The 25,298-nt window shown below is 31.4% G+C and overlaps 1 protein-coding gene across 5 annotated transcripts; it reads right to left on the reverse strand.

Annotated features, from left to right (window-relative positions):
• Positions 1–1,053: 1,053 nt before the first annotated feature.
• LOC129926905 (uncharacterized) lies at positions 1,054–25,298 on the reverse strand. 5 transcript variants are annotated; one of them, XR_008778600.1, is made up of 9 exons: positions 25,040–25,285; positions 23,614–24,004; positions 22,994–23,082; positions 22,699–22,860; positions 21,676–21,791; positions 6,972–7,100; positions 6,870–6,904; positions 5,622–6,029; positions 1,054–1,863 (listed from the first exon to the last, which is right to left on the reverse strand). XR_008778600.1 is itself a non-coding variant. In XM_056033446.1 (8 exons), the coding sequence occupies exons 4-8, from the start codon at positions 21,704–21,706 to the stop codon at positions 3,560–3,562; spliced, it is 471 nt and encodes a 156-aa protein (XP_055889421.1). In that variant the 5' UTR covers positions 21,707–21,791; positions 22,699–22,860; positions 22,994–23,082; positions 25,040–25,298; the 3' UTR covers positions 3,381–3,559. The 5 variants fall into 5 exon arrangements, 1 of the variants encoding a protein (XP_055889421.1); XR_008778599.1 differs by lacking the exon at positions 1,054–1,863 and having other exon boundaries at positions 3,381–6,029; positions 25,040–25,284; XM_056033446.1 differs by lacking the exons at positions 1,054–1,863; positions 23,614–24,004 and adding an exon at positions 3,381–3,582 and having other exon boundaries at positions 5,622–5,874; positions 25,040–25,298.

The following is a 25,298-nucleotide window of genomic DNA, read 5'->3' on the forward strand; positions in this document are numbered from 1 at the left end:
GTTAGTTGCAATGTCGGCAACTTCACCACTGTCTGGTCCCAAGTCCGGAATGCGAAAAGAGGAGGGACGAGCATCTCTTCATATAAATTTAACTAGTAAAATAGAATAAATTTAAATTAAAAGTGATGAATTGCTACACATTATGAAATATGGCCAAAATAGAATACCATACGTTTTGTAAACAGTCAAAGACAAACAAAAAAAGCAAAAAAAAACACATACACAATACCTTTCGTGAAGTCACAAAAAAAAGTTAAAAAAAAACAACATTTATTTGAAATACACAATAAACATGAGATATAGATGTAGATCTATTAAATAATAAATACAATCGACCTACATTACATTGATTATTTATTCTAGATTAAAGACAGCGCTACATCATTATTTCTTTCTATGGCTAAATTAAATTAATCACAATTAAAGAAAATTTCATTTGACCCATTTGTATAACCGATAGGGACAAGAGCTGGGCCCTGTCACGTGACCAACTAGTGAAATCGCGAATGACGCAAATGTATATAAAAAAAAAAAAAAGGCTGAACGAGTGATTGGATTGGATGGTGTTCTTGCGCTGGAGTAAAAAGAAAATGATTTCATTGTGAAAATTAAAAGATTAAAAATGTTTTAGATATATTACTAGTTGTAATCCTTGCGACTGCTGTTAAATTACTGTCAGTCAGCATCGACCAGTTCTTACAGTAATATTAGAACATAAAACACTCCAGCGGGCCACTTGTGGCCAGGGGGGTCGTTATTTGCTCAGCCCTGCTCTAGATCTAGAACTAGATATACAAGATTTAGAAGTTCAGACGCCCAGATAACTAGATCTATTCCGCCCACCATGTTGTTTTTAAGCATATTGATCTCCTTTATCTATATTGAACTTCAAATAACATGTTTAAAAGAGAGTGTTTTGTTCTTATGCGTTCAACTATGTTTTTTTTTTATTTACTCAAATGAAGGTCTAAATAAAATGTTAATAATCATTTGATGAACAACTTGTTATTTCTTCTTTTTTTCTATTTAAGAAATTATCAACAACAAAATATATATTAACAATTAGATTTATTTTTATCTATTAAGTCACCAAGCAAAGCGAAATATTGATAAAATAAAACAAAAATATACACGAACATAATGAAACACGCATCTATATCTACACGATATGTTTAATTATTTTTCTTTTCAACAAAAGTATGCATTGTGAGTAAGTGATCTATACTATATAGAGCAATGACAATAAATTATAAAGATCTAGTACGGGAAACGTATTACTATAAGAAATAAGCATTTTATTATAGAAGATTAACAGTATCTTAAAACTTTAATTTTTATCTGTTTATGATTAAGACTACACCACGAAGAGAAAAAATTGTATTGAGCTCACACAGATCTAGTGACGACGTAACCCCTTTCTCGCTCGCCGTTAGGTCTTCTCAGTCCGTGATTATAATACTTACCACTACCCCTGGCCCACCTCTCGGGGGGGGGGGGAGGAATATGTAGAGTGTAAGAAAATCTTTGTTAAACGAAACATAATATAGCACCTGTTAATCTGTTATGTTTCACACTCCGAATTATAGTTTGGGTAGCGCGGGGAACATAAGCCTATGTTTAAGAAACAGATAAATAATAAATAAGCATATACACTACATACACACTGCCTAAATTTCCAGACACCACTATTTAGTTGTACAACATAATATTATGTGTTCATAAGATTTCGTGGATAAATGTGCTTTATGTCATCAGCATTAATTTGTGATCTTTAAGGGAATTTAAATAGCTTTTTCTTGACTCCAAGAAGAAGTTATTGGTGTTGTGATGAAAAGATCAACATCTAGCAGAAGTCTGACAATCCTGGAGAAAGAAATGAGATGAATAACAGCCACTGATCTTTTTACCATTAAAATTCATTATATTGATATGAATTCAGACATGAATTAAATACCAAACAAAAGACTTTCTTTTTTTTAAACATATACCAACATTAAATCTTAATTATAAATTGAAAACATTGTTTAGAACAAACATTTAATGGAAGTTTTGGATAATGCTCAACTGACCAGAGATATACTTATTCTAAAGGAATTATTATTTGATATCACTTTGATGCATTTGTAACTGTATTTCTATATGTGGATTATGTTTGTGTAACAGCTATGAAGGATATCCAGCATTTTCTCATTCAACCAGTGATTTGTAACTGAATGCTTGAAGTTACAGTATATTATTATTATTAAAATTGGACTCAAGTCAGTGTGTACTATTTATATTTGTTACATGTTAAGTGTAGATCCGGGACACAATAACACAGACCATTCTACATTTTGATGACCAGCAAGTCAGTGTGTACCATTTATGTTGGTTACATTACAGGTGTTACTAGTTGTTCTTAGCTAGATATCAAATTCATACTTTCATAGTGCAAAACCTATCAGTTTTGAAAAATATAAATTAAATTCTCAAAGATATGCCTTTTGAGGTCTGAATTTTCTTGAGCTGTATAGAGGAGACTCTTGCATTACTATCCATTGCTTTGACATCAGCATTTTTTCATTCATAATACAACTCAGGTTGTTGACAGACTGTAACAGACATCCATCCAAAGTAATAGATTATCTACTAGGCATTTTATTATCATAATCTGGTTTAGTAGCCTGCTAGCCCAATTTTAGACTGACATTTTTAAAAATGAAATAGAAGCTAAATATCATCAGCAAAATTCAAATCCTCTAAGTTTAATAAATCAATTAAGATAATTTTTAGCAGAATGCCTTAAAGAGCTAAAATTAAATCAATTTTATAAGAAAATGATCAATATGCCTATTTTACATAAGGGGGATGTACTGTGAAATTTCAATTTTTTTATATAACTTTATAGTTAAGAAGATAGGCTTTAGGCATGTCTAGTCTAGTCTTTTGGGTCTCTATGGAGATGGTGGCCATCTAAAAAATAAACACAATGTTTAAAAAAAACTTTTTTTATATATATTTTTAATTAGTACAAATTTTATTAATTTTTTTTCTAACTTCTATCACAGTCCCAAACATTGACAATGTGATAAAGTGACCCCCCCCCCATTATGTTTGCCTTTTTTTTCATTTCTTTGGTTGGATTTTAAGTACATAACTTTGGATTGTTGTACTTTTCAAATAGAGTGGTCTCTATTGTTTCTGCTTTTTTTCTAGTTAAATCAGCTAACCCATTTTTTTACCACAGGTTATGTTGTGTCAACTAGTTTCTGTATATTTCAGTTGGTATTGTTTGTGGTTTGCTCATAGCCTGAGCAAATACTGATTTCCTAAGTTTATTATAAGTGTAAAAAAAAAAAAGGTAAGAAAGTGAAGCAAATCAGCTAAACCTTACAAAAAAGAAGAGTAATATATTTACTTTATTTTTTTTTATTTGTTAGAGGGACATTTTTTTAAACAGAATAAGTACATGTAAATTTTTTAATGACGGTCAACCCTCCACAATGTGCTCTTTTTATTTTAACATTTGTTAAGTCAAATCTTTACACTCTAACAAGTGTCAAGATGTGAGGCCAACATCTTAAAATATCTTTGAACAGTGTCCTAAAAAAAGAGCAAAAATACACAAGTTAATAAAAAGGTAAAAATTATGAGTAAGAAATAAAAACAAAAATACGCAAGTTAATAAAAAGGTAAAATTAAGAGTAAGAATAGACAATCTCTAAACTTGTGACAAAGTTTCAGACATGATTTTAATCTAACCAAAGCCATTTAAATCAAATTTAGTATTTCAAAAAAATTTGAATATAGACATTATTCAACATTATTTACAGAAATGTATTGGTGACCTTCAAGAAAGGAAATATGAACAAGTTCTGAACTCCTATTGGGCTGTCAAATGAAATATGAACAAATTGCAGAATCTTAATGAACTGTCAAGGAGATATGAACAAGTTCCATACACCTAATAAGTTCTCTAAGGAAACATGAATAGGTTCTTAACTCCTAATGAGCTGTCTAAGTAAACATGAACATGTTGCAGACTCCTTTAGTTGTCAAGGAATTATGAATGAATTTCAAACTCCTTATAAGTTGTCTAATAAAATATAAACAAGTTGCAAACTCCTAATGAGCTATATATTATGAAATATGAACAAGTTGCAAACTCTTAGTTAGTTCTCTAAGGCATTATTTTTCTTAATGGAACACTTCACACATTTTGAGTCATTAGCGAAACATTTTGTTGTTTTTTTTTACAGAGATAAATTTATGTTGTGGTTACTAGTTAAATAGGGTTCTACAGAACACAGTTTGGGAAACACTGATCTAAGAAAATATGAACAAGATGCAAACTCCTGATGAGCTAAGAAAATGTTAACAAGTTGCAAACTCCTAATGAGTTCTCAAAGTAAGTATCAACCAGTTGACAACTCCTTGTAGTGTATGGTTGTTGACCTGAAGCACCAAACTGCTGGTACACAATTAAACTACTAAAGGTATATTACATCTTAACTTGAAATTACTTATTGATTTTTTGTGATTAATACTAAATAGAACTGGATGGCTGCCTGGTCGTGTGGTTTGCGCGCTGGACTGTCGTTCAGATTTATCGATGGTCCAGGGTTAAAACCCTGCCCGCTCCCATCCTCTGTCGTCCTGCGGGAGGTTAGGACTAGGAAGTAATTATCTTCAACTCTGAAGGAACATCCGAAACATGTAAAACATTTTACAACAAACAAAACAGAACTTGAATTACATTATAAAGAAAATCAAGTTTAAATGAAATGAATAACTGTAATCTATCCTGGGGGAAAGCCTAAATGTAATAAACTTAGTAATAATGAAAAAATTGTATTCCAAAGAAAATCTAACTCACTAAAAAAATGTACTTTCAAATAGGCATTCTGGAGTCAAGAACACTAATGACAAGGCGGCTTATCTTGCATCATTCTCATTGCATAACTAACCCTAATCATAAAACACACACACACATATCAATGATACCATAACACTCCTAAAAAGTTGTCATAGGAAAGGGTTCCATACTCCTAATGAGCTGTCTAAGAAATTAAAAAGAAGTTCAGAAATACTAATGAGTTCAAAAAGGAAATATGAACAAGCTGCAAACCACTAACAAATCCAGAACCTTTAATAAGGAGACATGACAAACTGCTTGTTAACTGTAGGCCACAAAAACAGATTTATAACCTTAATATTAACTTTCCTATAGATTACAAGGACTGAAAAGGGAACTTTTTTTTAGACTTCTATAAGATAAGCATAGGTGATAAGAATGTTTTACTAGATTTTTATGCGCTAAAAAGATTTGATCAGATTGTTTCACCAGACATCTATGAACTTTACAAAGTTTGATCAAAATGTTTCACTAGACTTTTATGCATATTACAAAGTTGGGTCACAATTTTTCACTACACTCATATGAACTAAACAAAGTTTTATCAGAATTTTTCACTAGACATTTATGCACTAAACAAAGTTCAATCATAATGTTTTACTAGACTATATTCAAAAATCATAGTTTGATTACAATGTTTCACTAGACATTTAAGATCCATTTAATTTAAAGTTTAGTAAAAATGTGTCATTAGACTCCTATGTGCTTTAGATAGTTTCATAGTTACCTGACTTTGGTTCGAAAAGTAAAGGCTGTTGGTCATTGTGCTGGTCATATGACACACTGCTTGTTAACAATAGTGTGCTCCCAGATTCTGAAGGCCTTTCAGGACTTATCCCAAACAAAGAAACCACTTTTTCATTTTGTTTTTGGATTGTTGCTAAAGCATGATGGAAACTCTCTTCAGTAGGTGATGTTAGCTCTGCATGGTGCTGCTTCATATGTAGATCATTAGATGAACTGTGAATGCTGATAATATGCTGTGTAAATCATTAGATGAACTTGGTATAAAAATGTGATTGATCATTACATGTTTATTTATTATGCAATAGTAAATCAATAGCAGAACTAAGAACACTGATCTGTAAGCAGTCAGAAACTTTTTCTATATCAGCAGCATGTACATTCCTTTGATCTAAAAAAAAAAAAGTTGATAAAATATTGCAAGCAAAAATTACATTTTAAAATGCAAAATTTAAAATATAAAAAGTGTAATGCATAAGTTAAATGTAATATAAATGATGGTATCCTTATCTTGAGTCCACTTCCTCATTAATGTTTTGTCAGCACTCACTAAAAGAGAAAACTAAGCTGTTTTGAGTACCATTTTATAAAGTTCTTCAGAAGGTATTGGTTGTAATTTGACAAGATGCTTTCAAAGGTTTCTAAACTTATTTAAGTTTCAGTACTCAGGCAACATTGTTCTGATGAAGGACTGCACTGTATTGCTGTGAAACATCATTTACTAGACAAAAATGACAGTGCCTAACATTTGGCTTGGCAGTTTTTTTGGTACTGCTGCCAAGGTGGCTGATGACATTTCTCATCACAAACTATTAGGATGGTTCAACATTGATTTTTTTCCATTACATTGTCAAAGTTTAGTTAGCCTTTCCATTTTTTATCTTTTCTAGAAGTCAGAATCTTTTTATATTTCTATAAATATGGGTGAACAGACTTCAGACAGATCTTTTTGGAGACAGCTTGCCACTCAATGCACCAAACAGAGGGGGAGGATCTAAGTCTAAAAGTATGGTTATTGTTTATTTAGTTTTTTTTTGGCTGCTATACTTGCAAGCATGCCCCTTGTATCAGTGGGTTGAAATCAATCACAATTGAATTTAATGTCCAGCTTTGTTTTAAAAACAAATTATTCCAATACAACTTTTGAGGAGTACACATAATAACTATTATTTCATAAGAAATATCTAGTCATTATTATTTGGTTGTTAATGCATAAATTTAAATAACATACCTGATGTTTCTGAAGAGGGATCACCAAATCAAATCCTGTAAGTATATATATATATATTTATATATTCTGCGGCATTTTACATCTGGAGAGACGATCTTTTACCTTTGCAACTTCTTGTGTGACTAAAGAGGCCAATCCTTGATACACTGCTGCGATCGCAGGTTGGGCATATATAATCACCAGGCGCCGTTGCATTTTCACCCTTCTTTCTGCTTCTGTTGTGTATGACATCTGCAATCCGTGACCCTTCCTTTATGCTCTCTCTCCATATATATATATATATATATATATATATATATATATATATATATATATATATATATATATATATATCTGAAAAAATATTATAAACTAAGATAATGAATAATGTTTAGTAGTCTAAATAAAGATCTTTTAAAACCATCTATTTTTAGAAATAAAAAGTAAAGTGTTAGCAGGTCAGGAGGCCCTGACTCCGGCTCCAGGTCAGGTCTGGCCTTTCTGCTAACTAGAATTTATATCACAGTCTGTAGGCAGATGGTAGCACTACTGGGTGGATTTGATCTGTACATCTCAGTCTGTGACCAAGGAGCTAGAGTTGCCTAAACAACCAGACAGCACAACTAAACTAACTAATCAAATGATGCACATGGGGATGCATTGGGCACACAATGGGAAGAACAGCAGACACCATTGCAAGACTAGACTGGAACCCAGAGAGGAAGAAACAAAGCAAATAGAAATAATAGGAAAACATAGGGAATGGGGGGGGAGAGTAATATTATTCTCAAATTAAAATGACAACAATAACATGATAAAGCGTAAATCTAGGTATACATTTTTTTATGTTATCAAAATTGAATTTAAATAGATTTAGGACTACATATGATGGAATTATTGTATAGATCTATGAAATTATATTTTAAATGTTTTGATGAAGATTTAAGGTGCTGACAACTTGAAACATTTTTCAATAAAGCTGAATTGAATGTTGAATTTAAATAGATCTAAGCCTAAATCTAGTGGACTAGTCTAGTGCAATGTTGTGTGTTATGAGACTTGTTGCATAGTATCTAGTATGTGCCGGAGGATACACGCAATAAATAACTTAGGTCCTTATAGAAAAGAATTTTATTTATAAATATTTATTATTTAATAGAAATATACGAGGTACAAGGAATGTGACTAGGTAGCCAAGATCACTGAAGCTGACTGACAGGTTCAAGAAATGGATGAAACTGCGGAAGCGGGCTGGGAGGGAGTCAGGAGGTGGGGTGAAACTGCGGGAGCGGGCAGGGTGAGGGGTGGGGGCGTAGAGCTGGATGCGTGAACAACAGATTGACCAGAGAATGATGACTTCCAGGTGTGAATCTTACTGTAACAGGGGCCAGATGCGTTGCGGAATCAAACAGGTACTCTTGTCGCTGTAGGCCAATGAAGATATGCTTTGACGTGACTATCAGTGCTTGCTAACAGGGAAATGCTTATGCACAAAGTGATTGGTGCGAAAGACTTAGGCTAAAAGCTCACTATAATATAGCTCTTTCATCATAGCAAAAGCTTTTTTTATTAATCGATATTTTTTTTATTTAATTACCATCAGTAATCTAATTACCATTGATGTAACCTGATAGTTCTGTTGCTTACTTCAGTATGCTTAGTCTCTGTTTTGTCAAAGACAGACATTGTCCTGATTATAATACCAATATTACAGTTGGTCTTTTCGGAATAAAATGCGCTAAAAAATCAATTTTCTTCTAAATTAAGTCTCTATTGAAGAGTGCCTAATTTTCCGCCTTGTCAAAAAGTGCCCGATTTCCCGGTTCCTAAATTTCCGGGTGACTAAATTACTGGGAGCTTAAATTTCCAGACACCAGTCGATTGTGAGTCAAAAAGAATAAAATCATATTTTAGTATTACATCACATATGCTAATAGAAGAGCTGATTTTGTCACCCAGTCCATCTCCTTTAAACACAAACCCTTTTCCATTCATTGGACCAAGACAGACTCAACTCGGGTCACAGAGGTCGCTTCCCTCCCCTTGTCTCTGCTAAAGCAAAGAGGGACATCCAGGAGCCGCTAGCAGCCATCGTCTGGATGTGATGTCATCCTGGGCGTCTTAGATAACTTCTGTTCCCCCCCCTCCCTTTTTACTATTAAGACTTAGTTTTCTTTCCCCAATTTCTCTTCCCTCCCCTCCTCTTGACATTCTTTCATTTTCTCCCCCTATTACTCCCCTCCCCTCTTGTGAACGGTGATTGGTGTGCGTGTGTGACGTATCGTATGAGTTTGACTTACATAACGCACCTGTGGTGTATTGCTCCAGTGATAAAAATGGGACGCCTAGTAAGTCAGGTATGTCTTTGCTGGTTGTGAGGTATGAACAATATAGGTATTTGGCGCAGTAGAAAGAGAAAGTGGGCGCTGTTTTCTTGTTGAACTTTCAGACCGCCGAGCAGCAACATTAGAACAGAATTAGAAGAGTACACATTTTGTATTTATCACCAACTACCAGGATCCACTTGTCCAGGTACTACGTAATGTTGTAGTTATCTTCGACTTAACTCTTGCGTTTTGACTCAAAAAGTCAGCTCTGCAAGAGTTTATAGTGCTTTGTTAACAGCGCTTAATAAATTGAATTATTATTTTATAGTTATTTGCAGGAGCTTGCAACCCTATCCTAACCCTAAGAGTACTTAAACCGTTAATATGAACATTATGCCTATATTTAGAGGCAAAATGTCGATTTCGCACATTAACGTAACCGATAGCTAATCAGTTAATGAGCAGATCAGCTAGCTTAAATATATAGCTCCTCCTTCGTAACTTAAGATGAGATTATTTCCCATTTTCTATGAATTTGAATATGGCTATGGAGTCCAATTTTTTACTTTAAAAAAGCCGACCTCCTAGACGGCATTGGTAACTTGGGTTTGCTGCAGATATGCCTGCTTCTTTTCTCACTTTCCGTTTTTTTTATTCTTAGATCTACGTTTTTTGTTGATTACCGAGCTCCTTGCCTTATATCATGAAACACGACACTCACGGCCTCAGGCAATGAGAAAGGATCGTTTCCCTCACACACCTTGAGAGAACTCTTAAGGGTATCTTTGTAATTTTTTGTTGACCCTCCAACGTTATTGCTGCTGTGGCATGGATACTGTTTATATGTGACAACTCAAGGATTTCAAAGTATGTTATGTGGTCAAGCCAATAAACCAAATGGATTATTCTCTAATGCAACTCTAATGTTTGCTTATGCACCAACTATGTCCAACCCAATTCAAAGATTAGCTAGGTAATGTGAACATTTACGGATTTTAAGCTTTAGCGGGCTTGCAATTGTCTCCTCTACCACCTTAAAATCATTTTCAAAACTAAAATGTACTAAAATGCTGGTACCGGTTAATCTACTTTTGTCTGGTCCCCTGTCTGGCTGTGATGTATTTGATATTAAACTGTTTTTTAGCCCTGAGTTGTCACATTCTTTTAATTGGTTGTGTCATGTGGTGCAGTTTGCAGAGTGCCTGAGTAGTGAGAAACGTTACAATATATATATATATATATATATATATATATATATATATATATATATATATATCTTTGCCAGTGCTACAAAGCCAAGCAGCGTAATGATTTATACGTAGATTACCAGTGTATAATAGAGATATTGAGAAACAAGGTAGACTTAGACCAAACCTAATTTAATGATCCAGATATAGTTCATTTTTTGTTTGTTTTCAAGACTTTGCAGCCATCTTCGTGTACATATAAGATTACATTGTGCAAAAGTTTGAATATTGAGTCTTTAGAAAAGGGGAATATGTTTATCTTCATGCATAGTGAAAACGAGATTGAATGAATTCTTGTGAATACAATGCCATTGTGCTTTTTTTTAGTCAAATTATCAAATCTTTGGTCACGAAGTAACATTTTGTTTACACTACATATGATTATATTGTGATTCGTCTCCTTTAACCATGTTTGTTTGACTCATATAAAATAATTGATTTAATAGAGAAAACTTTTTCAAAGTATTATTATAAAAATTAAAGTGAGTTTACTACTTAGAGTACTTAGTAGTTGGGCTTCTAAGATTGTAATTGGTTAACTTATAATCCTTTTTTAATTGCTCTTTTTATGGTCACTAATAGAAGTTATTGTAAACTGGTATGCTCCTCCTGACATCCTCCAAAACTTAGTCATCATTGAGACTAAAACATTACCATTCTACATCTAATCATTGACACTAACACATAACCATTCTCAGTCTAATCATTAACACTAACACAATACCATTTTCAATCTTATCATTGACACTAACACATTACAATTCTCAATGTAATCATTGACACTAAGTCATTACCATTCTTAATCTTATCATTGTCACTAAGACATTATACTCTAAATCTAATCATTGACATAACATTCTCAATGTAATCATTGACACTAACACATTATCATTCTCAATGTAATCATTGACACTAAGTCATTAACATTCTTAATCTAATTATTGACACTAAGTCATTACTATTCTTAATCAAATCATTGACACTAAGTAATTACCATTCTCAATCTAATCATTGACGCTAAGGCATTACCATTCTCAATCTAATCATTGACACTAATAAATTACCATTCTTAATCTAATCATTGACATAACATTATTAATGTAATTGTTGACACTAAGACATTACCATTCTAAAGTCATCATTGACACTTAAACATTACCATTCTCAATCTCATTATTGACACTAAAACATTACCATTCTCAATCTAATCATTGACACTAACACATTACCATTTTCAATGTTATCATTGACACTAAGACATTAACATTCTCACTGTTATCATTGGCACTAAGACATTACTATTCTCAATGTAATCATTGACACTAACACATTACCATTTTCAATGTTATCATTGACACTAAGACATTACCATTCTCACTGTTATCATTGGCATTAAGACATTACTATTCTCAATGTAATCACTGAAACTAAGACATTACCATTCTCAATCTAATCATTGACGCTAAGGCACTACCATTCTCAATCTAATCATTGACACTAATAAATTATTAATGTAATTGTGGACACTAAGACATTACCATTCTAAAGTCATCATTGACACTTAAACATTACCATTCTCAATCTCATCATTGACACTAAGTCATTATTATTTTCAATCTAATCGTTGACAATAAGACATTACCAGTCTCAATGTAATCATTGACACTAACACATTACCATTCTCAAAGTCATCATTGACACTAAAACATTACCATTCTCAATCTAATCATTGACACTAACACATTACCATTTTCAATGTTATCATTGACACTAAGACATTACCATTCTCACTGTTATCATTGGCATTAAGACATTACTATTCTCAATGTAATCACTGAAACTAAGACATTACCATTCTCAATCTAATCATTGACGCTAAGGCACTACCATTCTCAATCTAATCATTGACACTAATAAATTATTAATGTAATTGTGGACACTAAGACATTACCATTCTAAAGTCATCATTGACACTTAAACATTACCATTCTCAATCTCATCATTGACACTAAGTCATTATTATTTTCAATCTAATCATTGACAATAAGACATTACCAGTCTCAATGTAATCATTGACACTAACACATTACCATTCTCAAAGTCATCATTGACACTAAAACATTACCATTCTCAATCTAATCATTGACACTAACACATTACCATTTTCAATGTTATCATTGACACTAAGACATTACCATTCTCACTGTTATCATTGGCACTAAGACATTACTATTTTCAATTTAATCATTGACACTAAGACATTGCCATTCTCAATCTAATCATTGACAATAAGACATTACCATTCCTAATGTAATCATTGACACTAACACATTACTATGCTCAAACTTATCATTGACACTAAGACATTACCATTCTCAATGTAATCATTAACACTAACACATTACCATTTTCAAAGTCATCATTGACACTAAAACTTTACCATTCTTAATCTAATCATTGACACTAACACATTATAATTCTCTATCTAAACATTGACAATAACACATTACCATTTTCAATGTTATCATTGACACTAAGACATTACCATTCTCACTGTTATCATTGGCACTAAGACATTACTATTCTCAATGTAATCATTGACACTAACACATTACCATTTTTAATGTTATCATTGACACTAAGACATTACCATTCTCACTGTTATCATTGGCATTAAGACATTACTATTCTCAATGTAATCACTGAAACTAAGACATTACCATTCTCAATCTAATCATTGACGCTAAGGCACTACCATTCTCAATCTAATCATTGACACTAATAAATTATTAATGTAATTGTGGACACTAAGACATTACCATTCTAAAGTCATCATTGACACTTAAACATTACCATTCTCAATCTCATCATTGACACTAAGTCATTATTATTTTCAATCTAATCGTTGACAATAAGACATTACCAGTCTCAATGTAATCATTGACACTAACACATTACCATTCTCAAAGTCATCATTGACACTAAAACATTACCATTCTCAATCTAATCATTGACACTAACACATTACCATTTTCAATGTTATCATTGACACTAAGACATTACCATTCTCACTGTTATCATTGGCATTAAGACATTACTATTCTCAATGTAATCACTGAAACTAAGACATTACCATTCTCAATCTAATCATTGACGCTAAGGCACTACCATTCTCAATCTAATCATTGACACTAATAAATTATTAATGTAATTGTGGACACTAAGACATTACCATTCTAAAGTCATCATTGACACTTAAACATTACCATTCTCAATCTCATCATTGACACTAAGTCATTATTATTTTCAATCTAATCATTGACAATAAGACATTACCAGTCTCAATGTAATCATTGACACTAACACATTACCATTCTCAAAGTCATCATTGACACTAAAACATTACCATTCTCAATCTAATCATTGACACTAACACATTACCATTTTCAATGTTATCATTGACACTAAGACATTACCATTCTCACTGTTATCATTGGCACTAAGACATTACTATTTTCAATTTAATCATTGACACTAAGACATTGCCATTCTCAATCTAATCATTGACAATAAGACATTACCATTCCTAATGTAATCATTGACACTAACACATTACTATGCTCAAACTTATCATTGACACTAAGACATTACCATTCTCAATGTAATCATTAACACTAACACATTACCATTTTCAAAGTCATCATTGACACTAAAACTTTACCATTCTTAATCTAATCATTGACACTAACACATTATAATTCTCTATCTAAACATTGACAATAACACATTACCATTTTCAATGTTTTCATTGACACTAAGTTGTTGCCATTCTCAATCTAATCATTGACACTAACACATTACCATTCTCCATCTAATCATTGACACTAACACATTACCATTCTCAATGTAATCATTGACACTAACACATTACCATTCTCAATCTTATCATTAACACTAAGTCATTACCATTCTTAATCTAATCATTAACATAACATTCTCAATGTAATCATTGACACTTAGACATTACCATTCTTAATGTAATCATTGACACTAAAACATTACCATTCTCAATCTAATCATTGACACTAACACATTACCATTTTCAATGTTTTCATTGACACTAAGTCATTACCATTTTTAATCTAATCATTGACACTAACACATTACCATTCTCCGTCTAATCATTGACACTAACACATTACCATTCTCAATGTAATCATTGACACTAAAACATTACCATTCTTAATGTAATCATTGACACTAAGACATTATTATTGTCAATGTAATCATTAACACTAAAACATTACATTCCGTAATCTAATCTTTGACACTAAGACATTACCATTCTCAATAAAATCATAGACAATAAGACATTACCATTCTCAATGTAATTATTGACACTAAGTCATTACCATTCTTAATCTAATCTTTGACATAACATTCTCAATGTAATCATTGACACTTAGACATTAACATTCTTAATGTAATCATTGACACTAAAACATTACCATTCTTAATCTAATCATTGACACTAAGACATTATCATTCTCAATGTAATCATTGACACTAAGTCATTAACATTCTTAATCTAATTATTGACACTAAGTCATTACCATTCTTAATCAAATCATGACACTAAGACATTACCATTCTCAATCTCATCATTGACACTAAGTCATTATTATTTTCAAACTAATCATTGACAATAAGACATTACCAGTCTCAATGTAATCATTGACACTAACACATTACCATTCTCAAAGTCATCATTGACACTAAAACATTACCATTCTCAATCTAATCATTGACACTAACACATTACCATTTTCAATGTTATCATTGACACTAAGACATTACCATTCTCACTGTTATCATTGGCACTAAGACATAACTATTCTCAATTTAATCATTGACACTAAAACATTGCCATTCTCAATCTAATTATTGACAATAAGACATTACCATTCCTAATGTAATCATTGACACTAACACATTACTATGCTCAAACTTATCATTGACACAAACACATTACCATTCATAATCTTATCATTAAAACTAACTCATTATAATTCTCAATCTAATCATTGACACTTAGACATTACCATTCTCAATCTAATCATTGACACTAAAACATTACCATTTCAATCTAATTATTGACAATAACACATTACCATTTTCAATGTTTTCATTGACACTAAGTCGTTGCCATTCTCAATCTAATCATTGACACTAACACATTACCATTCTCCATCTAATCATTGACACTAACACATTACCATTCTCAAAGTAATCATTGACACTAACACATTACCATTCTCAAAGTAATCATTGACATAGCATTCTTAATGTATTCATTGACAATAAGACATTACCATTCTCAATGTAATCATTAACACTAAAACATTACCATTCTCAATGTAATCATTGACACTTAGTCATTACCATTGTTAATCTAATCATTGACATATTATTCTTAATGTAATCATTGTCACTTAGACATTACCATTGTCAATGTAATAATTGACCCTAAGTCATTACCATTCTCAATCTAATCATTGACACTAAGATATTATTATTTTCAATCTAATCATTTACAATAATACATTACCATTCTCAATGTAATCATTAACACTAAGTAATTACCATTCTTAATCTAATCATTGACACTAAGAAATTACCATTCTATATTTAATCATTGACACTAACACATAACCATTTTCAAAGTCATCATTGACACTGAAACTTTACCATTCTTAATCTAATCATTGACACTAACACATTACCATTCTCAGTCTAATCATTTACACTAACACAATACCATTCTCAATCTAATTATTGACACAAACACAATACCATTCATAATCTTTTCATTGACACTAACACATTAAAATTCTCAATCTAATCATTGACACTAAGACATTACCATTCTCAATGTAATCATTGACACTAACACATTACCATTCTCAAAGTAATCATTGACATAGCATTCTTAATGTATTCATTGACAATAAGACATTACCATTCTCAATGTAATCATTGACACTAAAACATTACCATTCTCAATGTAATCATTGACACTTAGTCATTACCATTGTTAATCTAATCATTGACATATTATTCTTAATGTAATCATTGTCACTTAGACATTACCATTGTCAATGTAATAATTGACACTAAGTCATTACCATTCTCAATCTAATTATTGACACTAAAACATTACCATTCTCAATCTCATCATTGACACTAAAACATTACCATTCTAAATCTAATCATAGACCCAAATTATTACCATTTTCAATCTTATCATTGAATTTAACACATTACCATTCTCAATATAATCATTGACACTAAATTATTACTATTCTCAATGTAATCATTGACACTAAAACATTACCATTCTTAATCTAATCATTGACACAAAGACATTACCTTTCTCAGTCTAATCATTGACACTAAGACATTACCATTCTTACTGTCATTATTGGCACTATGACATTACCATTCCCAATGTAAACATTGACTATAAGAAATAAAAATTCTCAATCTAATCTTTGACACTAAGACAATACTATTCTCAATCTAATGATTGACACAAACACATTACCATTCTCAATCTAATCATTGACACTAAGACATTTTCATTCTCAATCTAATCATTGACACTAAGACATTACCATTCTCAATGTAATCATTGACACTAACACATTACCATTTTCAAAGTCATCATTGACACTAAAACTTTACCATACTTAATCTAATCATTGACACTAACACATTATAATTCTCTATCTAAACATTGACACTAACACATTATAATTCTCTATCTAAACATTGACACTAAGACATTACCATTCTTAATCTAATCATTGACACTAAGACATTACCATTCTCACTGTCATCATTGGCACTAAGACATTACTATTCTCAATGTAATCATTGACACTAAGACATTACCATTCTCAATGGAATTATTGACAATAAAACATTAACATTCTTAATCTAATCATTGACATAACATTCTCAACATAACCATTGACACTTAGACATTATCATTCTTAATGTAATTATTGATACTAAGACATTACCAGTGTCTATGAAATAATTGACAATAAGAAATTACCATTCTCAATCTAATCATTGACACTAAGACAATACTATTCTTAATCTAATGATTGACACAAACACATTACCATTCTCAATCTAATCATTGACACTAAGATATTTTCATTCTCAATCTAATCATTGACACTAAGACATTACCATTCTCAATGTAATCATTGACACTAACACATTACCATTTTCAAAGTCATCATTGACACTAAAACTTTACCATTCTTAATCTAATCATTGACACTAACACATTATAATTCTCTATCTAAACATTGACACTAACACATTATAATTCTCTATCTAAACATTGACACTAAGACATTACCATTCTTTATCTAATCATTGACACTAAGACATTACCATTCTCACTGTCATCATTGGCACTAAGACATTACTATTCTCAATGTAATCATTGACACTAAGACATTACCATTCTCAATGTAATTATTGACAATAAAACATTAACATTCTTAATCTAATCATTGACATAACATTCTCAATATAACCATTGACACTTAGACATTATCATTCTTAATGTAATCATTGATACTAAGACATTACCAGTGTCAATGAAATAATTGACAATAAGAAATTACCATTCTCAATCTAATCATTGACACTAAGACAATACAATTCTTAATCTAATGATTGACACAAACACATTACCATTCTCAATCTAATCATTGACACTAAGACATTACCATTCTCAATGTAATCATTGACACTAACACATTACCATTTTCAAAGTCATCATTGACACTAAAACGTTACCATTCTTAATCTAATCATTGACACTATAACATTACAATTCTCTTTCTAAAAATTGACACTAAGACATTACCATTCTGAATCTAATCATTGACACTAAGACATTACCATTCTCAATGTAATCATTGACACTAACACATTACCATTTTCAAAGTCATTATTGACACTAAAACTTTACCATTCATAATCTTTTCATTGACACTAACACATTATAATTCTCAATCTAATTATTGACACTAAGACATTACCATTCTCAATGTAATCATTGACACTAACACATTACTATTTTCAAAGTCATCATCAACACTAAAACTTTACCATTCTTAATCTAATCATTGACACTAAGTCATTACCATTCTTAATCTAATCATTGACTTAACATTCCTTATGTAATCATTGACACTAAGACATTACCATTCTCAATCTAATCATTGACACTAGGTCATTACCATTCTTAATCTAATCATTGACACTAAGACATTACCATTCTCAACCTAATCATTGACACTAAGACATTACCATTCTCAATCTAATCATTGACACTAGCACATTACCATTCTCAATCTAATCATTGACATAGCATTCTCAATGTAAACATTGACAATAAGACATTAACATTCTCAATGTAATCATTGACACTAAAACATTACCATTCTCAATCTAATCATTGACACTAACACATTTCCATTTTTAATATTATCATTGACACTAAGTCATTACCATTCTTAATCTAATCATTGACACTAAGTCATTACCATTCTTAATCTAATCATTGACATAACATTCTCAATGTAATCTTTGACACTTAGACATTACCATTCTCAATGTAATCATTGACACTAAAGCATTACCATTCTCAATGTAATCATTGACACTAAAGCATTACCATTATCAATGTAATCATTGACACTAAAACATTACCATTCTTAATCTAATCATTGACACTAAGACATTACCATTCTCAATGTAATCACTGACAAAATGACATTACCATTCGCAATGTAATTATTGACACTAAGTCATTACCATTCTTAATCTAATCATTGACATAACATTTTTAATGTAATCATTGTCACTTAGACATTACCATTGTCAATGTAATCATTGACACTAAGTCATTACCATTCTTAATCTAATTATTGACACTAAAACATTACCATTCTCAATCTCATCATTGACACTAAAACATTACCATTCTCAATGTAATCATTGACACTAAGTCATTACCATCCTTAATCTTATCATTGACTTAACATTTTTTATGTAATCATTGACACTAAGACATTACCATTCTCAATGTAATCATTGACACTAGGTCATTACCATTCTTAATCTAATCATTGACACTAAGACATTACCATTCTCAATCTAATCATTGACACTAAGACATTACCATTCTCAAAGTAATCATTGACATAGCATTCTCAATGTAATCATTGACACTAACACATTACTACTCTCAAAGTCATCATTGACACTTATAGACATTACCATTCTCAATCTAATCATTGGCACTAAGAAATTACTATTCTCACTGTCATCACTGGCACTAAGACATTACTATTTTCAATGTAATCATTGACACTAAGACATTACCATTCTCAATCTAATCATTGACACTAAGTCATTACCATTCTTAATCTAATCATTGACACTAAGACATTACCATTCTCAATGTTTTTATTGACATAAGTCATTACCATGGTCAATCTAATCATTGACACTAAGTCATTACCATTCTTAATCTAATCATTGACACTAAGACAATACCATTCTCAAAGTGATCATTGACATAGCATTCTCAATGTAATCATTAACACTAACACATTACTATTCTCAAAGTCATCATTGACACTAAGACATTACCATTCTCAATCTAATCATTGACACTAACACATTACCATTTTTGTTGTTTTTATTGAAATTAAGTCATTACCATTCTCAATCCAATCAATAACACTAAGTCATTACCATTCTCAATGTAATCATTGACACTAACTCATTACCATTTTCAATGTTTTCATTGACATAAGTCATTACCATGGTCAATCTAATCATTGACACTAAGACATTACAGAAAGTAAAAATCCCAGTCTTCACCAGAATTCAAACCTGAAACCCCTGGTTCAGAAGCTAACAACTTTACCACTCGGCCACCACACCTCCTACCTAATTTGACATTCTTTCTGATAATTAAGTAATAAAATGTATTCTTTGTCACAATTGGTCATAGTTAGAAGTTAGGCCTTTCTTAAAATTAGACAGTTTTTGTCTGACATGGTAGTTATCTTCTAATTCTTTTTTTTTTTGGTTTCATTAATGTACTTAGTTTGTAGCTCCTTTTCCATATTTCATTGACCTCAGTTGATATCATGCAGAATGTCAAACTTTTTTTAGGTTGCATGCAATACAATAAAAAGCTATAGTATAATGATCTTGGCACAAAATTTTTTTTTTGTTTTAATTTTCGAAAAGGTCAATAGCAAATATTCTTTTTTTTTATGCTTTGCTAAGCCTACTTAGCATACTTTATAAAAGTGCATAATTTGACTATGGTGAGTAATGCTTATAATATTAGCTTTTTCTTGCATCAAAGTAAATCAGAAATTATTTTTTAAAAATCAAATGTTGATTTAACATGATCATCAATTTAGTTGCTCAGAAAAGAAAAAATGTCTTTGAATGAAAAAATGGTTAGAATTTTTAGAATAGTTAGGGATTAAAATGTAAAAAGAATGCCTTTTAGAATTTTCAATCTATATGGCAGATGATGTAAATGTCATCTGTTTCTGTGGCCTACTGTTATAAAGGTATCATATGGCCAGCACAACGACCAACCTTCTTTACTTTCCCCAACTAATGTCAGATACCCATTAGAATTGCACTGACCCAAGGCATTCTAAAATCCTGAAATTCAAAAACAATCTTCAACAAGATTTGAACCTGAAAACCCTTAGCTCTAAAGCAACCGCACTTAACCACTTAGCACCCCCCCCTCAACCACCCATGATTAAAAATGTCAAATGTTCTATTATGAATCAGCACATCATCATTTGCAGAGAGAATTGCTGCCAATCTTTTGCCTATACAGAAAATAGCTAGCCAAAGTAAAATAGAGATGACTTTATCCAGAATTTTAAACTTTGGCTGTATTTCTTGGCCAATGTGCATTGTAACAAGCTAATTCAGGAACTGGCTTATACTGTATACTTATATATATATATATATATATATATATATATATATATATATATATATATATATATATATATATATATATATATATATATATATATATATATCTCACTATTTTAGACTAAAATTACAATACAATTTTATTTCATTCACTATGTCATTATGTTATAGAGTGTTTACCTGGCCCAGCATCCTCCTCCATTTGCAGCATTACATGTACTGTAATCTTCAGAGGCGAAAGACTTTTTCCAGTGATGTAAGCCTCCGGAGAATCATATGTGCTTGGATAATGGCAGCTGTGAACAGAATCACTTTTGCATAACACTTTCCAAAATGCAAAATCTATTTAAATATATTAATATATGCTTTTACTTTAAAAAAAAGCTCATAATAACATACTTATTCTTTTAAAAGTTTTATAGAAGTTATTACATGCTAGATATCCTTATATGTTCACCTAGTTGTCTACAAGCTAACAGAGTTGTTTGTTAGGAAGTTGATTAGGTCTTTCCAAACTCAGAAAACCACTTTCAAAACTTAATGAATAGTGAACAATAGATAAGTTACATCTAAAATAAAAATGCCAACAAAAGAGCTATTCAGGCTTTAGATGGGAATCCACAGGCACAAGGCAAAAGAACAGGACAACACAATCTTCATATCTTCTATATTACAGGCATTACTTCAAAAGAGAATATAATTATCTCCTATACATTTCATGATCAAGCTAGTCATGCATGTTAAGTTTATTAAACTCTACTTAGTCATTGTTTTTCCTGGCTGATTCAGGCATCCCATTGTATATATATGTTTCTATCTCATCATCACTAGCTTTTGCGAAAGAAACGTAACCAACATACCCAATAGCATAAAATAGATTAGCTAATTTTTTATCTTTTAAAATGTTATGAGCAATATCCCATCTTCCATCATGTGCTATAATTAAAATGGTTTTTGAAAGCCATTTAAATCTAATGCATTTCTTAAAGTCTGCAAAGAGAGAGAAAACACAGATGTGTAATAAATGTTGTATGCAGGCCTTCTAACAGAACAAAAAATTTCAAAAACAAAGATAGAGTTAAATAAAAATATATTTATATTATGAACTAAATTGTGTATGTAATAGAAAGACCAACAAAAACAGTCGAGAGAAAACCAATACATAAGAACATGGAAAGTGTAGGTGCAGCTACGGAAACTTACCCCAATGTAGACTATTGTTAAATTATGCCTTCTTGTAGCTCCAGTAATCCATCAAACAATGTAAGCTGTCAGAGAAACATTTGTATAAGGATTATGTGTGCCTTGACCAATCCAACCAGAAAATGCCCAAGTAAGGCCATACAATTTAATATTTTGATTTCTCTGCAGCAAAAAAAAATATATTAAAATTTAATATAATAAACAGTTTGATAACTATTTTATTTTAACACATTGTATTCATCTTATGCTACATTTTACAGTTTTTGGATGATTGGTTACATAATGCACCAAATACCTTTTTGGCTTTAACCATAAGCCACAATTCATATCCTCTCTCATAGTTCTCATTATTGCTATTGTGCATGTGGGATGCTTCAGTTCCATCTGAAAAAATATTAAGGGAGACATAGATGTTATTTTTTAAAAAGTGTTCTTCTGATGTAAGATATAGATCTTTTTACAGAGCTGTTGGGTGTTTGAGGTGTCCCTATCTCTACACAAAAAAATGCAATTAATTCTCAGAAAAAAGGACTATTTGCTTATCAAATATTTATCTGATGATCAAAGAAAAACTTAAATCCCTTTAAAAAGTTTGTACAAATGCACATCTCCCAGTATATCAGAAAAACTGTGTTGCCACTCTTTAATGGTGCTTCACACATTGAGCATGTTTGTATTTTATACACCACATTAGATTACTATTGCTTTATGCCTGTGAAATATGGAAAGTATATCACCTGAAATACATCATGAATTAACTACATTTGCTGGGTATTTTAGTGAAGAAATTGTGGTTCAGAGAAACGCACTGCATGTGTCTAATGTCATTGCTGCCCAAGGCTGTCCTACTGATGGCTAGTATTCTTTTTCTGTAACTGTCCCTAACGATAGCGTTGTTGCTAAATTTAAATTTACCTTATTTGTGTTAGACACAATCAACTGAAAAATAAGAATCCATTCGAGATTTAAGTCTCAACTTTGAGATCTTTGACTGTTTGGCGGATCTTAAAATAATGACTGTAAATAAAACCAAACAAACTGCACATGTGTAGTAAATGCCTCTCCTCTTGTTTCTGATTTGTCTTTTCATTGTTGTTAATTAGTCATCTGTTCTTGAACCAGTTTCCACTGTGTAGTAGTCTTTTCGCTCAACAGCACATCCTTAATGACATAATCAAAAACCAACATGACCATCCTAAGGAACACGTCAGAAATGTCATCTTGAGGAAGAAGAGACTGCTGGCAGAAAAGCCTGATACCAAATATTGAGTTGCTGCAGCTGAGAATTTCGCAGTCGACAGACAAACTGAGAAAAAAAAAACATGTTTGGATTTTGGGAGTTATTAGAGAACATGGCTTTACATTACATATCTTGATTCTTAACTTGCTTCATATGTCTCGCTTTTCGAGCAATAATAATGGTCAGTTCAACTTGTTTTGTCTTCATCCTAAAAGCTGCAATACAAAGAAGAATATCAGAACTACTCGATAAGCGATCAGCAGCAGCTTGTCCATCGCAACGAAAATCAATGCATTAGTATATTTAGTAAAGTTATTGACAGTTTCAGCAGCCAAACATTTGCAGTTTTCGTTTGATCGAATGTAGGGAAGCACGGTCCTCACTGATAAAGTTAACAATGAATGTGTACATTGAAGATTTTGTTCACGTTTTTAGTTTGTATTTTTATTTCATGAAATAGAGTATTTAATGTTTACTGTTGAGGCTAAGACTTTGAGCCATGGTTAGCAGCTTGCACTCTGTGAAAAATCCTGAGGGCGCCCATGCCCATGGCTAGATCATCCAGATGATAGATTTAGATATAATAATAGTAATACAGATACTGTGAGATAGAATATATTCTAGATCTAAATCTACATTAGATAAGATAATAAAATCTAATCTAAACTTGTCCTCTAGTCTACTAGTGCCTCAAGGTCAATATTCTAGACCTAGATCTCTCTATATATAATAATAATTTAACTTATGAGTAATAGAGTCTAGAGATCCATATATATAGACATAGACTATCTACTAGATCTAGATATGATATTGATAATCTATCTAGACGTCTAGAGTCTAGATCTACTAAAATCTACTTACGGTAAAATCATCGTTAACTAGAATAGAAACAATAGTTACTAGATTTACTAGAGTAGATTTTACTACTACTACTACTACCTACTACTAGTACTTAGTAGTACTACTACTAACTACTAGTACTACTGTACTACTATACTCAGATACTCTTTGACTTAGACTAAGTTCTGACTTAGACAAAATACTAATTATGGTACTAGATTTTACTAGATCTAGAACAGTTTAGACTATTAAGACATTTACCCGTGTTGCTTCATCCGATAAAGATAAATGTTCGCGAACAGACAAAAGAATTTTTTAGTTTATTTATTTTTTTAGAATTTTAGTTTGTTTCTTACGCCTCTTTAAAGTTTCAACCTGCGAATGCTGTGAGTGTGAAAGCAAAACACTCGCCATTTTGTTATTTATATACAAAACTATAGATACGAATTTCGGCTAAGTGATAAAGAATTTAGTAAATATACGATTGCTTTCAACTATTACCCAGTAGATCTAGATCTAG

Source organism: Biomphalaria glabrata, chromosome 6 (assembly GCF_947242115.1).
Source record: "Biomphalaria glabrata chromosome 6, xgBioGlab47.1, whole genome shotgun sequence".
In the NCBI taxonomy this organism is placed as follows: Eukaryota; Metazoa; Mollusca; class Gastropoda; family Planorbidae; genus Biomphalaria; species Biomphalaria glabrata.